The sequence below is a fragment of the Schistocerca cancellata genome, chromosome 3 (genome assembly GCF_023864275.1).
Source record: "Schistocerca cancellata isolate TAMUIC-IGC-003103 chromosome 3, iqSchCanc2.1, whole genome shotgun sequence".
NCBI classification, from domain to species: domain Eukaryota; kingdom Metazoa; phylum Arthropoda; class Insecta; order Orthoptera; family Acrididae; genus Schistocerca; species Schistocerca cancellata.
This window is the reverse complement of record NC_064628.1, coordinates 728,391,303-728,407,647: the sequence shown is the minus strand read 5'-3', so window position 1 is coordinate 728,407,647 and position 16,345 is coordinate 728,391,303. Positions and strand designations below refer to the sequence as shown.

General features: G+C 42.6%; 1 protein-coding gene across 1 annotated transcript in view; it reads left to right on the top strand.

Moving 5' to 3' along the window:
- LOC126176985 (uncharacterized) overlaps window positions 1-16,345 on the top strand; it is a 1,181,096-nt gene that overhangs the window by 370,099 nt on the left and 794,652 nt on the right. The window contains exon 2 of the mRNA XM_049924198.1: window positions 11,992-12,096. Within this exon, the coding sequence (XP_049780155.1) occupies window positions 12,024-12,096 (73 nt within the window). The 5' untranslated portion in view covers window positions 11,992-12,023. The remainder of the gene's footprint in view (window positions 1-11,991; window positions 12,097-16,345) is intronic.

Here is a 16,345-nt window from a genome sequence, read left to right as displayed (position 1 = left end):
TTCTGCGCTGAATCGGCGAGGAAAGGAATATATGGAACACACTGACAAGGAGAAGGAACAGGATGATAAGACATTTGTTAAGACATCAGGGACGGACTTCCATGGAACTATAGAGAGCAGTTTTCCTATTAACCGTAAGTCAGGATACATTTTAAAGACAACTCCGTTTCAGTGCACCCTCTATTACGTTTTCCACTAAAGTCCGTTTTTGTCAAAGGTATTTTATCAATCGGAAAGAGCAAGTTTGTGGAAACAAACGTGTTGGGACAACAGTATGTGGAAGTGAATCACGGATTGTGGGTAAAATGGAAAAGAAAAGAATCAAAACCTTTATGATTCGTTGCTACATAAAAATGTTGAAATCTGAGGTCGTTAGGTGTAAGTGCTACTGTGAGATGAAGATATTGGCACAGATGAGGATGTCGTGGCGAGCCACATTAAATCAGTCAATGTTGATGACCTTTAACCCATAAAAAATGTACTGAATCCGATGCAGGTGACGCAGTCATTAGGGCCCTGCATTCATATCTGCGAGGACGCAGGTTGAAATCACCACGCGGCACTTGGCTGACAAAATTTAGATGTATCACCCCAAATAAGTGAACGAAAATGCAAGGATGGCTCCTTTGAGGAGGACGTGGTAGTACCCTTTTCCTATTTTCCAATCTTGGAATTTTCACTCCGACTAATGACCTAGTTGTTGGCGAGAGGTAAAATCTTGCCATCTATCATTCCCTTACTTTATTTTATAGCTTTGTAAGTTGTTCAGCTACTCAAATCACTTCAAGAACGCTGAAGGTGTGTAGTGGGACAGTATTCATTTTTCTTACACGACCACAGTCCCTCGATAATATTCGATCCTGGCATTTTATGGCCAAAGTGTAATGAAATGAATTGTTATTTTACTTACAGCGGCATTTCTAACTAATGAAGTCTACAATATGTCACTGTCAAACATATTATGTACTGTCTCAAAATATTAAGCAACAGGACCGTACCACAGATCACAAATTAACTAAGCAAACTGTAGGACTAACCCCGGTGAAGCTTCTGTAACTGGCATAAAGAATTTGACTAATGCCTCATTTATCTTCGGAGCTACAGAACAATCGACATTTCATTTATTTCCCGCCAAAAAATTAGTCTTCCGTACGACCACCATATATGAGTATTTAACTTCCATTTCTACTATTCAGTAAAGATTACCATCTCTTCCAGAGATATTAACGATGTTCGTTGGCAATGTGAATTTCAAGAGACACACACAATGAATTTCATCTTTTAATATGCACCAGCACTTTCATAGTCTTTTATACATATGGTGAAAATGTGTAGCTAACCAGTAATGAAAAGAGTGATAGCAAAGTTTTAACTGAACACACATAAAACTTTTTCAGGAATTTGAAAAAGCCATTTCAGATAATACACCATACAATTATGAAAAAAATACTGTCGTAAACTGTCTTAGGTAAAATAATTTAGTTTCTAAACCAACAGTTACATAACTAACGGCTAACGCCAAGTAATTCGTGTTTCTAACTCATTTTGACGAGGGCTGATAGAATGACTATATAAGAATAAAACTCAATCGCAATCAGTTGCGATAGCTTCATTTAGTCCCTTTTCCTACGCCCCTAGGGTCCTACACGTTTCTAAACTTCAATAATGTTACAGAGCAGTATTCATTTAAAAAGAGCTTACAGAATTTTCATGAACTATCAAAATAATTTGATGATTTAATTGTTCATTATTAATTATTCATTGTTTATTGTTTATTATATGCTGCTATGATCCTACAAGCTTCTTTCTTTTAATAATGTCACTGAATAGTAATGTTTTAAATAAATGCTGAGAATTTTCACAAACGATCACAATAATTTGAGGCTTCAGTTTTTCACTATATCTTAGATCTTTTCCACAAATGCAATAAAAGTTATAGTATATTTCTTAGAAATATCATTTTACGTAAGACTTGTGTGCTGACAAGCAAAATTTAACTCTTGTGCTAGAAAAAAAGAATGAGTACACAAATTAAAAAAGCACAGCTGAGGTGGTGTCTTTTAAATAATACACTTTATTCCAATTACTCTTATCGCTCATCGGTCCAATCTCGAAGAATTCCACCTCCGGTGATTGAAAATTGTTGAAGAGGAGCAGGTACTTTAGTGGTCGCACCATGATATGGCCACACCAGGGATGTGGGAAACTATTTGCATGATTTTCTCGAAGTACTAATCCCCATGAAAATGCCTCAATTTCGTCATGAGTGCGCAGAAAACGGTACTGGAGTCACACGGTAAACTATATGTATCTTCACACTCGAAGGTGCATAAATTAACCCTTTCCTACATTACCTTCATTAATCGGCGCGTACGACTTCTCCTACCTATGTAGAACTCTCGTTAGTGTTGTCCCTTAAAGCAGGTTCACAAGCTCGATGTATTCGTTTGCACATGCAAGCAGAAGACCTGTATGTCCGTAATCATGGAGTGTGCGTAGATAATCTGTTTTAAATAAGTCCTTTGACAGCATTACAGCGAATTCATTAAGGAACCTGTAAAATAGTCTACAATTAAGTAATTAAATAATTTATCACAAATGTTACTAAAATTCGAGAGCATGGTCAAGTCGACTGACACAATAACAAATTCGCATTACACCATTTCACCAACAAGCGAGTAGGGCAGTCAGCAAAGACTTTCTCTGTCCTCACATTGACATGTGATCGGTAGCTGAATGATTTTATTTTTTGTTTACTATTGGATTTGATTTACTGTATAGTGTTATTGCAGTATTATAGCTCTAACGATCTGTAGAGTCCTCCTAGTGTTTACTATGCCAAAGGTGGGTATTACCAATTAATATTTCATAAAGAAAATTCTAGGTATCGTGCCTGAATATAAGTGGTTTACTTACGTATGAATAGCTAAGCACGACTCTTTTTCGTGGCTTGCATACTTATCCGCACCCCATTGAGTCGCCATATGCTCCCTCCATTACCAATACCTGCGTGGGAAACAGCATCACACGTGGTGCTGTCAGATCCAGCTGTGCTGGTGAAGGCAGTCACTTGCAGTGTCTAAATAAAATGCAAAAATTAGAAAGTAAAATGCTTTCCAAAATAACAAGATACTCACATATTCTTGTGGACTGTCTAGGGTGACATATCTGCTCTCTCATTCGATTATTGTGGGTGCAATGGACTGGTGGATACTACAGTAATCTCTGCATCTACATTTACATCTACATTTATTCTCCGCAAGCCACCCAACGGTGAGTGGCGGAGGGCACTTTACGTGCCACTGTCATTACCTCCCTTTCCTGTTCCAGTCGCGTTTGGTTCGCCGGAAGAACGACTGCCGGAAAGACTCCGTGCGCGCTCGAATCTCTCTAATTTTACATTCGTGATCTCCTCGGGATACATTGCTTCCCCCTACTTATACCTCCTCGGGAGGTATAAGTAGGGGGAAGCAATGTATTCGATACCTCATCCAGAAACGCGCTCTCTCGAAACCTGGACAGCAAGCTACACCGCGATGCAGAGCGCCTCTCTTACAGAGTCTGCCACTTGAGTTTGCTAAACATCTCCGTAACGCTATCACGCTTACCAAATAACCCTGTGACGAAACGCGCCGCTCTTCTTTGGATCTTCTCTATCTCCTCCGTCAACCCGACCTGATACGTATCCCACACTGATGAGCATTACTCAAGTGTAGGTCGAACAAGTGTTTTGTAAGCCACCTCCTTTGTTAATGGACTACATTTTCTAAGGACTCTCCCAATGAATCTCGACCTGGTACCCGCCTTACCAACAATTAATTTTGTATCATCCGGCGTATTACTACAGCCGGTATTAGCTGGAGCAGGTATCTGGAGGCCGCTGCCTGGCCCGCCACGCAAGTCCGCCGCTCTCTGTCACTGAATGGATCACTGACCCCTCCGCTCCTGGTAGGCAATCGAAAGTGCTTCTTCGTTGGGTTCTTGCGACGAGTAGTTTTTCTGACTGCTTGTCGTGGCATACACAGCTTTATTACCGGAGTCTTGCAACGTTGACGTAATATGTGGGGTGGTTTGCAAGTGCGCTTCGACGTTAGCCACGTGGCTTTGAAACGGCAAGTGGAGCACTGTGCTCCGAAATTCCTTGACGTCGCCACATCCCGTCCACGTTGCAATTCTACGCATCCGACGCAAATGGTTACCTGCTATTTTTCGTTTTAAGGTGATTGTGTGAATCACTGACAATCTTTGCTATTACTGAACCCATCCCGGCGGAGGTTCGAGTCCTGCCTCGGGCATGGGTGTGTGTGTTTGTCCTTAGGATAATTTAGGTTGAGTAGTGTTTAAGCTTAGGGACTGATGACCTTAGCAGTTAAGTCCCATAAGATTTCACACACATTTGAACATTTTTTTATTACTAAACCTCCACGACAGTGCAAGTTGATTCCAAATACCCTGATGTGCAACTGCAAAGGTGTGCTCCTTACAGACATATGTCCTGTTATGGAAGTCTACTTCGACCACATCACATACGACAGTGCAAGTTGATTCCAAATACCCTGATGTGCAACTGCAAAGGTGTGCTCCTTACAGACATATGTACTGTGATGGAAGTCTACTTCGACCACATCACATACACATATGTGCACTTGAGGGTAGTTCAGTTTTTCGTTTCTGTCCTCCCTTTCGCCCTGTTTCCAAGGTATATGACAACAGCATATCTGGTATGAGTGTTCTGTTTATAAACTTCGATCATTCCGTTTTTGTTAATACAAGTCACTGTAGATGTACACTGAAGTCATCAAGAAGAGGTAACTATTTTTAGTATCCTCGTACATTTTTTAATAAATTTCGATTTTCCTCCCGTACGTTAGGTAGAAGGTAGAGCACTGCGAATCATTTATGCTATATATATGTAAAGTAGTACTCAGACCGATTGGCGAACATTATCACGGATGTAGAAATTAGTTGTCCGTCTACTAATTCGCCCATTTTAAGAGTTTGATGGCTCTACATGTAGGTAAACGAATACATCAGCTGAATAATAATAGGTGGAGTGTTGACTAATAACGTTTCCACAAAATCAATAAGAAAGCAACGAAAATAAGTGAAAATTCAAGCTCTGTTGTCTGATCTCCGATGATCAACGAAGTGCAGGAATAGACGAAAAGTAACGTCTCAACAAATTAAAAAATCGTCATCCCCATGCGAAGTTTCTTTTCTGTGTGGGATGTGCTCTTTTATGGCTATCGGATAGCGGTGTTCTCCACCGAGGGAGTACTGGATGCAACAAACACGTGCCTCCACAAAAGTGTGTCCCGTTTAATTCAAATCCTCTGACCAGCTAGGCAACTTCGTCAAGTAAACGTATATGCAACGCTTCTCAGAAGCCACTGGAAAGACACAATCCCTTTTCCCGTCCGAAATCGAATATACGTCTGTTCTTCGATGGTGCTGCACCCAGCCATTCGAGGCCTGTAAGTCCGGCCGAAGAGGACGTCTGATACGTGCTCCACAAAGCACCGGAGGAAACAGCGCAGCATCTTTCCGATGTACAGACGCCGCACTTGTACGCAATACAGTAATCGCCAGACGTCCGTGAAATTTTATGACTGCCGGAATATCATTGCTTTTGCATCTTACCTGCTGATTCTACACTGTACTGCTATTCTAAACTGTGGGCGTCTGTGAATACGGTAAGAACATCAGGCAACTGACTTCCTTTTCCAGATTCTTTTTCCATCTCCTTACCTCCAGAGAACATGTTACTGGCATTCCCCTAGATACCGCAGATGTGTAGGCTGGCTCAGATCCCTGGTTCAGATCCCTTTGCGTTTCCTTAATGCAGACTGACTGTTATAGTGGATTAATGTTTACCATCGCACTGAAGTTGAAATCATTCCGTATGAAAGATCATTGAGGAAGGCTCTCGCATGTGATTTTCCCCAAGGAGCGATCCAGGCATGTGCCGTATTCAATTTAGGGAAAGCATAAACAATCAGAATAATGAGGTAAAGCCTATTCTTTTCAAATACGATTTTAGTCATCTAACGATTGACTTCGCATAAATATCTGCTTCAAATGGTACAGCTGTCTGTGGAATGCGGGACGCATGTAAAGCAGACACCTGCAAGAGGTGTTCTACGGGGAATAAAACATTTTACTTCACCTCAACCTAAGAATGTCTGCTGCTGTCCGAAAGCATGATGAAATTAGGGATCCAATTCCTCTGCAGAAACTTCTCTTTGATTCTCAGTATAGAAAATTCGATGTCGGCCAGCAGCCAGTCCGTTGAATAGCTTGGATTGCACAAAGCTGAGACAGTGGACTCACACCACTTTCTCCAAAACAAATATTCAATTAGGGCAACCATGATATACTTACGCCAGGATACCAAGACAGTATTTTGAACTACTTGTACACTGCAAATGAATTCGTGTCTAGGGTCGTCATTTATTTACCTGTCAGTGGCTGTGCACCGTATGGAAATGAACAACAGCATAGCCACTATTTGATTTCTTCTTTCGTTTTCTCCTTCTGTGTAGTTCACATTTCGTTTTAGCATTTTCTCTCCAATTTTAAGTCATAGAATTCATTTGGAGTATGACGTTCATCAGAGACCTATGTTACCTACGAGAAAGGGACTGATAACTGAGTAGTTCTTCTCCCCAAGGCAAGCAACCAGCCAACAGCATAACCTTCCACCAAGAAAGGCCTGGGATATAAATGACTGCTTACACTCTTGCAGGTACCAGTCCGGGACAGCGGCACTTACCTCGCCTCCAAAATACTGCGACTGGTTGACCGTACAAAAAGTACCTTTAGTTTGCCTCATGAAGCCAGAGGCAGATGTCTCCAAATTTTCTCATGGTGATTCAGAGGTTGCCAGCTCACAGTGACCAAGTTCAACAGATCGGACAGGTAGCAGTTTCGAAGGCAGAAGTCAACTTGACGAATGGTAGCTGGGCATCAAAGCTTCGGTCTCGTGGCTTGTGTACTGCAACGTAAGTATTGTGAAGACTCGAAACCCGAAGTATATATTACTGTTCGTCTGAGACAATGACGTTACGCTTGGTCAATGATGATCGATTGTGGCCTACTTTTGTGGTTCTTCACCAACCCTCTATTTAACAAAAACGGCTTTCAGGTTCGCAGGTTGTTGTCTTTCCGTAATATCAGCAGTCTGATAGGTGCACTTGAAAACTGTTAATTCCTCTTGTCAAATCAAGCATTTCTGTCAGAAGTACTTATCCTCCTCGCTGAGGTCTTTGATGAGTTCACGATAAGGGCACTTCTGGGTTTTCTCTGGTATTCACAATATCGGCTTTCTCATCGTTTGTTATTCTGATTGTGATACGAGGCGTTGGCCTTGTTTGCTCGCATTTGGTGCTGACTGGAGAGGAATATGAGAATTGAAACACGTATGTAACATAGCAGCGATGGCGAGGCATTGTAGCATCTGTGACCAGAGAGTATGCGCTTGACCGCGCGAGTGTTGCGAGCGGTTCTCAGTCTGTCAGTCAGTCGTTGCGAGTCTGCAGCTCTGTCTAGTTGAGAGCAGTACTCAGTTAGTTGTCGTTGAGAGGAGTTATGGAGTAGTCGTCATGCAGAGCGGTCGGTCAGTAGTAGCAGCCCAGTGCGGTTGTGTGATGTGGTCTGTCGGCAACACTGGTCAAGATGCTGAATGAGGTACATTGCTAATTAAGGTAATCATCAGATAATGTAAAGTTTATTTATTGTAATTAATTTCCAACAAGCGCCGCAATAATAATTTTGATTTCAAAGCATTTTACAAAAAAAATTCATTCCACTTCCCTTAAAGACAAATTTGAGTTAAATTACAAAAAAAAAAAGGAATATTATTATTTGCAATGCAGTTCCTCCAAGCAGTGCGGAACAATAAGAGCAGAAATGTGATTAGCAGTTACAATGAGGTAAGAGTTTAATTCTGATTTATGCACAGGGCCAAAGACCGATATTTCGGTTTAATTGAATTTTCACTGCCACTGATTTCATTAGCACTGAATTGTTTTTCATTTTTTATTTGTGAGTCAGATTGCTAATTTTTGTTTAATTGTCATTGTCAGTAAATTTCATTACGGGAGGTTACACTTGGCTCCATATTTTATTAAGTATTTCCTTGTAAAATTTTGTGGGGAGGTTACAGAATCTTTTACATTTGTCCTTAATTCATTTCCCCAAGAAGGTAGTTACATCTAATTATAAGAAACCATGCAAAAAACCTTGGCTTACTAAAGGAATAAAAATATTTTGTAACCACAAAAGGGAAGTGTATCTAATAAGAAAGAGTAATGACCCAGAAACAGCCAAATATTATAAAAACTACTGTACTACATTAAGATAGGTTATTAAAAAGTCCGGAAGCGTGTGCATCATGTCTGAGATTAATACCTCTGATAACAAAATCAAAACAATTTTGAATACTATTACACGGGAGACAGTGCAACAAAGAGTACAGTATGACGGCATTACCATCAAAGCGAATAGAAATTGACAAACAACAAGCCGGAAGTCGAAAACATTTTGAATAATCATTTTTTCAATGTTGTAAAGAAAATAGGATCTAAATGTTCATTAGAAGAAGCAAGGCAGTTAATGGAAGAGGCCTTACCCTCACCATTTGATACAATTGAAATTCCACCCACATCTCCTTCTGAAATTAGGAAGATAATAAACTCTCTCAGGAATAAAAGCTCTTATGGAATTGACAGCATTTCCAACAGGATAATAAAAGCTTGTTCCCAAGAGATAAGTGGGATTCTTAGTCACATATGTAATAGCTCTCTGAAACAGAGTATTTTCCCAGCTAGACTGAAGTATGCCATTGTTAAACCACTGCATAAAAAGGGGATACGTCTGTTGTCAACAACTACGGCCCAATCTCTCTTCTGACTGTCTTCTCCAAAATTCTTGAAAAAGTAATGTATTGTAGAGTAGCTTCATACCTTTGTAAAAACAAAGTTTCAACAAAATGTCAGTTTGCTTTCCAGAAAGGTTTTTCAACGGAAAATCCTATATATATACTTTTACTAATGAAATATTAAATGCTCTGAGTAACCGGAAGCCACCCATTGATTGTGTAAATCATGTAATACTTCTAGATAAGTTCAAGTACTGTGGTTTGAATGGGACAGCGCTCAAGTGGTTTAAATCATACCGAACTGGAAGAGCGCAGAGAGTTCAAATAAGCAGTTCACATAATATGCAAAAAAAAACAAGGTGATTTCTCAAACTGGGGAACAATCAAGAATAGGGTGCCGAAAGGTTCCGTCTTGGGTCCTCTGCTGCTCTTAATATATATTAATGAGTAGCCATTCTATATTCACGAAGATGCAAAGCTGATATTTTTGCCGATGGTAGAAGTATAGCTATAACACCCAAAAGACAAGAGTTTACTGGTGAAATTGTAAACGATATTTTTCAGAAAATCGTTAAGTGGTTCTCTGCTAATGGGCTCTCATTAAACTTTGACAAAACACAGTATATACAGTTCCCAACAGTAAATGGAATGACACCATTAATAAATATAGACTTCGATCAGAAATCGGTAGCTAAAGTACAATATTCAAAATTTCTAGGTTTATGTATTGTTGAGGGGTTCAACTGGAAAAAACACAATAAAGATCTGCTGAAATGTTTGAGTTCAACTACTTATGCTATTAGGGTCATTGCCAATTTTGGCGATATAAATCTCAGTAAAATAGCTTACCACGCCTATTTTCCTTCTCTGCTTTCGTATGGCATCATATTCTGGGGTAACTCATCATTGAGTAAGAGAGTGTTCATTGCACAAACGCGTGGAGTCAGAATAATTACTGGAGCTCATCCAAGATAATCCTGCAGACATTTATTTAAAGAGCTATAGATCTTCACTATAGCCTCACAAAATACACTCCTGGAAATGGAAAAAAGAACACACTGACACCGGTATGTCAGACCCACCATACTTGCTCCGGACACTGCGAGAGGGCTGTACAAGCAATGATCACACGCACGGCACAGCGGACACACCAGGAACCGCGGTGTTGGCCGTCGAATGGCGCTAGCTGCGCAGCATTTGTGCACCGCCGCCGTCAGTGTCAGCCAGTTTGCCGTGGCATACGGATCTCCATCGCAGTCTTTAACACTGGTAGCATGCCGCGACAGCGTGGACGTGAACCGTATGTGCAGTTGACGGACTTTGAGCGAGGGCGTATAGTGGGCATGCGGGAGGCCGGGTGGACGTACCGCCGAATTGCTCAACACGTGGGGCGTGAGGTCTCCACAGTACATCGATGTTGTCGCCAGTGGTCGGCGGAAGGTGCACGTGCCCGTCGACCTGGGACCGGACCGCAGCGACGCACGGATGCACGCCAAGACCGTAGGATCCTACGCAGTGCCGTAGGGGACCGCACCGCCACTTCCCAGCAAATTAGGGACACTGTTGCTCCTGGGGTATCGGCGAGGACCATTCGCAACCGTCTCCATGAAGCTGGGCTACGGTCCCGCACACCGTTAGGCCGTCTTCCGCTCACGCCCCAACATCGTGGAGCCCGCCTCCAGTGGTGTCGCGACAGGCGTGAATGGAGGGACGAATGGAGACGTGTCGTCTTCAGCGATGAGAGCCGCTTCTGCCTTGGTACCAATGATGGTCGTATGCGTGTTTGGCGCCGTGCAGGTGAGCGCCACAATCAGGACTGCATACGACCGAGGCACACAGGGCCAACACCCGGCGTCATGGTGTGGGGAGCGATCTCCTACACTGGTGATCGTCGAGGGGACACTGAATAGTGCACGGTACATCCAAACCGTCATCGAACCCATCGTTCTACCATTCCTAGACCGGCAAGGGAACTTGCTGTTCCAACAGGACAATGCACGTCCGCATGTATCCCGTGCCACCCAACGTGCTCTAGAAGGTGTAAGTCAACTACCCTGGCCAGCAAGATCTCCGGATCTGTCCCCCATTGAGCATGTTTGGGACTGGATGAAGTGTCGTCTCACGTGGTCTGCACGTCCAGCACGAACGCTGGTCCAACTGAGGCGCCAGGTGGAAATGGCATAGCAAGCCGTTCCACAGGACTACATCCAGCATCTCTACGATCGTCTCCATGGGAGAATAGCAGCCTGCATTGCTGCGAAAGGTGTATATACACTGTACTAGTGCCGACATTGTGCATGCTCTGTTGCCTGTGTCTATGTGCCTGTGGTTCTGTCAGTGTGATCATGTGATGTATCTGACCCCAGGAATGTGTCAATAAAGTTTCCCCTTCCTGGGACAATGAATTCACGGTGTTCTTATTTCAATTTCCAGGAGTGTATATACTCACTTATGAAATAAGTTGTTAACAATCCGAACGAATTCAAAAGTAATAGCAGTGTATATGGCTATAACACTAGGAGAAAGGATGATCTTCACTACTCAAGGTTAAATCAAACTTTGGGTCAGAAGATGCTGCCACAAAAGTCTTTGGTCACTTACCTAACAGCATCAAAAGTCTGACAGATAGCCATATAGCATTTAAAAGGAAATTAAGAGAATTTCTTAATGGTGACTCTTTCTACTGATTAGATGAATTTTTGGATATAGTAAGTGGGTAATTCCCCAACCCCCACGAAAAAAATTAAATTAAAAATATTAAGGGTCATTTAATATTTTGTATAGTCACCTTTTATTAACCTGACACGTTCCACATCATTACGAAGTGTCGTATTCATGATCTGTGGAACAAGTACCAATCTAATCTAATCTAATTGAAGGTATGTGAAATTATTTATGGTGCAGTATCTTGTTGAATGGTGGCAGCATGGTATAGCATTTGCAGTTGCTATTGGTAAGGCTGAGTACCTTTTTACAGCTGTTATTAATGTATTTCTGTAGGGTGCTGAACGATTGTCGGCATGTTATTGACGGTTGCGTAATAAGCTACAGTGGCGGCTGATGTACACGTGCTGCAGTGTGAGAGTTCAGTGGTAATGGCTTTGTTTTTGCAGGGTGCAGCCCGCGGCACCATGCGCCTGCCGCCATGAGGTCTGGAGCGCCCGCGCCTCTCCTCGCCATGGCCTTCAACATTGTCCTCTGCAACCTCACCACCACAGGTACGTCTCATCCACATACACAGTAAATACGATTAAGACAGTAGAACCTCGACAGAAGGTCCCTTTATGCCATTCACATATACATTTTCTTTTCTATACAAAAATTGCTAACAGCTATTATCGGGATATTTCTTTTCAAAAAGACACAGACGATTTCGGATCGCTAAATTATCCTTTCTAAACAGGGGCACTTTCTTCAAAAATTTATTAGCGACAACTTATTGAACCGCAAGTATCCATTCTTTCCCTGCTACATCTGTGGTAAAGGCGATCGGGATACGTAGTCCGTGCATGACCAATATACGCTCAAGAGCCAAAAGAACTGGTGCACTGCCTAATATGTTTTACGGGCCCCGCTAGCACGCAGATGTGCCGCAACACGACGTGGCATGGACTCGACTAATGTCTGGAGGGCACTGACAACATGATTTCTGCAGGGCCCTCCATAGATCCGTAAGAGTAGGAGTGGGTGGGGATCTCTCATGAGCAGGACGTTCCAAGGCATTCCAGCTTTGATCCATAATATTCATATCTGGGGAATTTGATGACCAGCAGAAGTGTTTAAACCTAGAAGAGTGTTGCTGGAGTCACTCTGTAGCAATTCCGGACGTTTGGGGTGTCGCCTTGCCATGCTGGAATTGCCCAAGTCCGTCGGAATGTACAATGGACATGAAGGGATGCAGGTGATCACACAAGATGCTAATGTGCGTGTCACCTGTCGAGTCGCATCTAGACCTATCAGGAGTCACTCCAATTGCTCAAGTCCCACACCATTAGAGCCTCCACCAGCGTGAACAGTCCCCTGCTGACATGCAGGATCCATGGATTTATGTGTTAATCTCCATACCGATAAACGTCCATCAGTAGGATACAATTTGAAACAAACTCGTCTGACTAGGCAACAGGTTTCCAGTCATCAACAGACCAATATCGGTATTGACGGTCCCAGGTGAGGCGTAAAGCTTTTTGTTGTGCAGTTATTAAAGCCACACGAGTTGACTTTCGGTTCTGAAAGCCATGATCTTCTGATTCACGGAAGAAGTTCTGCATACATTGTGCTGCTAGCCCTCGAAAAGAAATGATTTTCTACGCAAATGAATTAGCTTCAGTCCAAGGGACTCTTTTATAGAAGTAAGGCATCTGTCAGCAACAAAGTGATGGCTTAGCCACAGTCCGAAGGGTTGTTTGCAGGTTTAATTTCCCACTCTTCGTCAAAGTGTGAGCCGATTTGAATTTAAATGGCATTAAAAAAAAAAGGTTAAAATGGCTCTAAGCATTATGTGACTTGACATCTGAGGTCATCAGTCCCCTAGAACGTAGAACTACTTAAACCTAACGAACCTAAGGATATCACACACATCCATGCCCGAGGTAGGATTCGAGCCTGCTACCGTAGCAGTCGCGCGGTTCCGGACTGAAGTGCCTAGAACCACTTGGCCACCGCGGACGGCACTGTACCTTTCACACAGTGGTTTTCTTCACTTGCTACTGAGATAGGAATTGAGAGGGACAGGATTCCTCGAGATTCACGCAGTACATTTTCGAATATTAAACGAAATGGATACACAGTAGTCCTAACAAGCAAATAAGTAGCAGAACGTGGGTTGATTTTGATTGTTCCACATATTTGGCGACAGTAATTTTAAGCTTGACGTTCTGCAGCTCATGGACGCATTACTGCAGATTCAAAGTATTTTAAATTTACTCTTTCTTCCACAATCTCACAGGCTGTGGACCTTAAACATACTTTAATACAGTTCAGTAGTATACAGTGAAATTGCCAGACATTTGAAAACTGTCAGCTTTTCATTTACGAATATTATTGTGCTGAATTTTATGGTTTTTAAATTCAGCCTTTACGTATCTCCAGGCTGTGGCTCCAGCTCAGCAGCGTGTAGATATGACAGCAATAGCTTGGCGATAAGTCTCTTTTAATATACTAGTAAAGAGAAAAATCGTAAAGCGGAGTATTTACAGATTAGTAATGTCTGATAGAGGGTACAAAAGTGATCACTCTGTGAGCAAAGGAATGCTATCTACGGAGCTTATTTCTTCGATACACACCTTTAGAGTACGCGAAAAAGGAATAAAGAAGAAAGAATGTTAACAATAAATTTTTGGAATTCTAACACTGTTTATAGCACCTTGTTCCAAAAATGAAACACAATTTGATGAGTCAGAAGTTATTCACCACCGCCCACACCTAATTTGATTGACGTCTGCAGGCCTTACATGCCCGTGACGCGGTAGGGAAAGTATAAGAAAAAAAAGAAAAAAGAAAGGAAGAGAAAGATGCAGCACAAAGGAATTTTGACAACTGATCACAGATTTATATATACGAAATAGTTATGTCAACAGATTACAAACTTTTATGCATGCAAATACCGACAGAAAAAGTTAAATTTTGAAATTAAACAGCTGAGGTATGAATGTATGACGTTGCAGCACGATTTCACTATCAAGGATACTAAACAGGGGACATGTCAATACCAGGGCATAACGTCTTAGCGAATTCCGTTCTGTGTGCTCAGTTGGACAGACAGGGGCGCGACGCAGATGTCAGAAATTGAGATAGGACTTGCAGGTTGGCTCAAAGAAACCATTTGGAGTAATCGGCGAATCGCTCGACATTTGAGTACGAGCGATGTCACTATTCGAAGATATTGGCAGGAATACGTGAACCATGGTCGAACACTCCGCCACGAAGGAAGCAGTCGAGCTAGAGAGACGAGAAGACGAGAGGACCGAGCAATCTTCAGACAGGCACTCAGACCCCGTATTCATCACTGTCATCCATCTGACTTGCAGCTGATGAGTCAGTGACCACTAGGACCGTCAAAACGCGGTTCACCAGGAAGGGGGATAGGCTCTTGGTGCCCCTTGCGCCCACAAAAATTGACCTCTGTGCACCAACAATACGGTCAGCGTTGGTGTCGGCCATTATTCGCCCGGAATACCACTGAATAGAGTAGAACTGTCTTTAGTGATTACTCCTACTTTGAAATAAGCCCCAATGAGACGTCTGGTTGGCGTTGGGATAGCAAACTTGCCTGTCACCCGCCATATAGCCCGACGACCTGGACTAATGATCTAGGATGAAACATCATTTTATAGCAAGAGATTTATAGCCAGCAGTACGTCGACGATATTCTACGCCCCGTTTTGTTGGCCTTCACGGGAAACCGTCGTGGGCTACATTTCAGCCTGATAATGTCCGCCCTTAAAAGCCGAGGGTTTTTACTGCTTGTCTTCGAGCTTAAAAAACTCTACATGGTTCAGCAACGCCACGAATCCCTCCCCAGTTGAGAACGTTAGGAGCTTTACGGGGAGAGACCTCCAGCTAGCATGAGATTTTTACGATCTAAAGCGCCAGTTGGACAGAATTTTGCACGATATCCCTCTGGAGGACATCCAACACCTCCGTCAATCAAAGCCAAACCAGATAGTTGTTTTCATTAAGGGCAAGAGGTGGATTAGAGCGTTATTGACTTGCTCAGTTTGTCAAGTTCTTTCTCTCGACTAAATGATCAAATTTTTCTGAACTTGTAGTCACTTCTTTCTGTACATGCTCATCATATCTGCCGATTTCCGTCGCATTCAAATAATTCCTTCGGGATGCATCGTTAGTATAAACCGAGAAAAGGCGAATATGGAATCATCATAGCGACGATATGGGAAAAATCTCGGGTATCCATTGATATAAACGAAACAGTCAAAATCTGCTACAACTTGGCGTCTGGAAATGAGTATAATTGAAATGGCAAAGATGCGTGCTACCGTCATGAGAGACTATTGGAAAATCTCGAAGGTCGGCGATATTACGAGTAGATTGCAAGAACTTGGATTTCTTCATCACAAAACTTGGATCTCGGTGGCATGCCCGCTATGTAAAGTAGGAAACATATCGCCAGGTCGAATGAATCACGTTTCATGTCGATGGTCGCGCCTACACCATCATCCAGGGGAACAGAAGCGCATTCGTGTAGCGCGCCACGGACCCAGACATGTGGGGCCAGTGCTAGAAATGATATGTTGTTGGTGTTTCAGGGCGCTAAATGGCGAGATCATCGGTGTATGTGGCAGGATTACGTTGAGGGGAAAATTGAGCTGGTGGTCCATGGGACGTGAGGTGGTAATACAAATCTCCATTATAGCTGTGGACTACGTAAAAGTTCCTACTGACAATCTGTGTCACTTCATTCTCGATGTCTTCCCCAGTGGCGATGGCATCATCCAGCAGGATAACTGT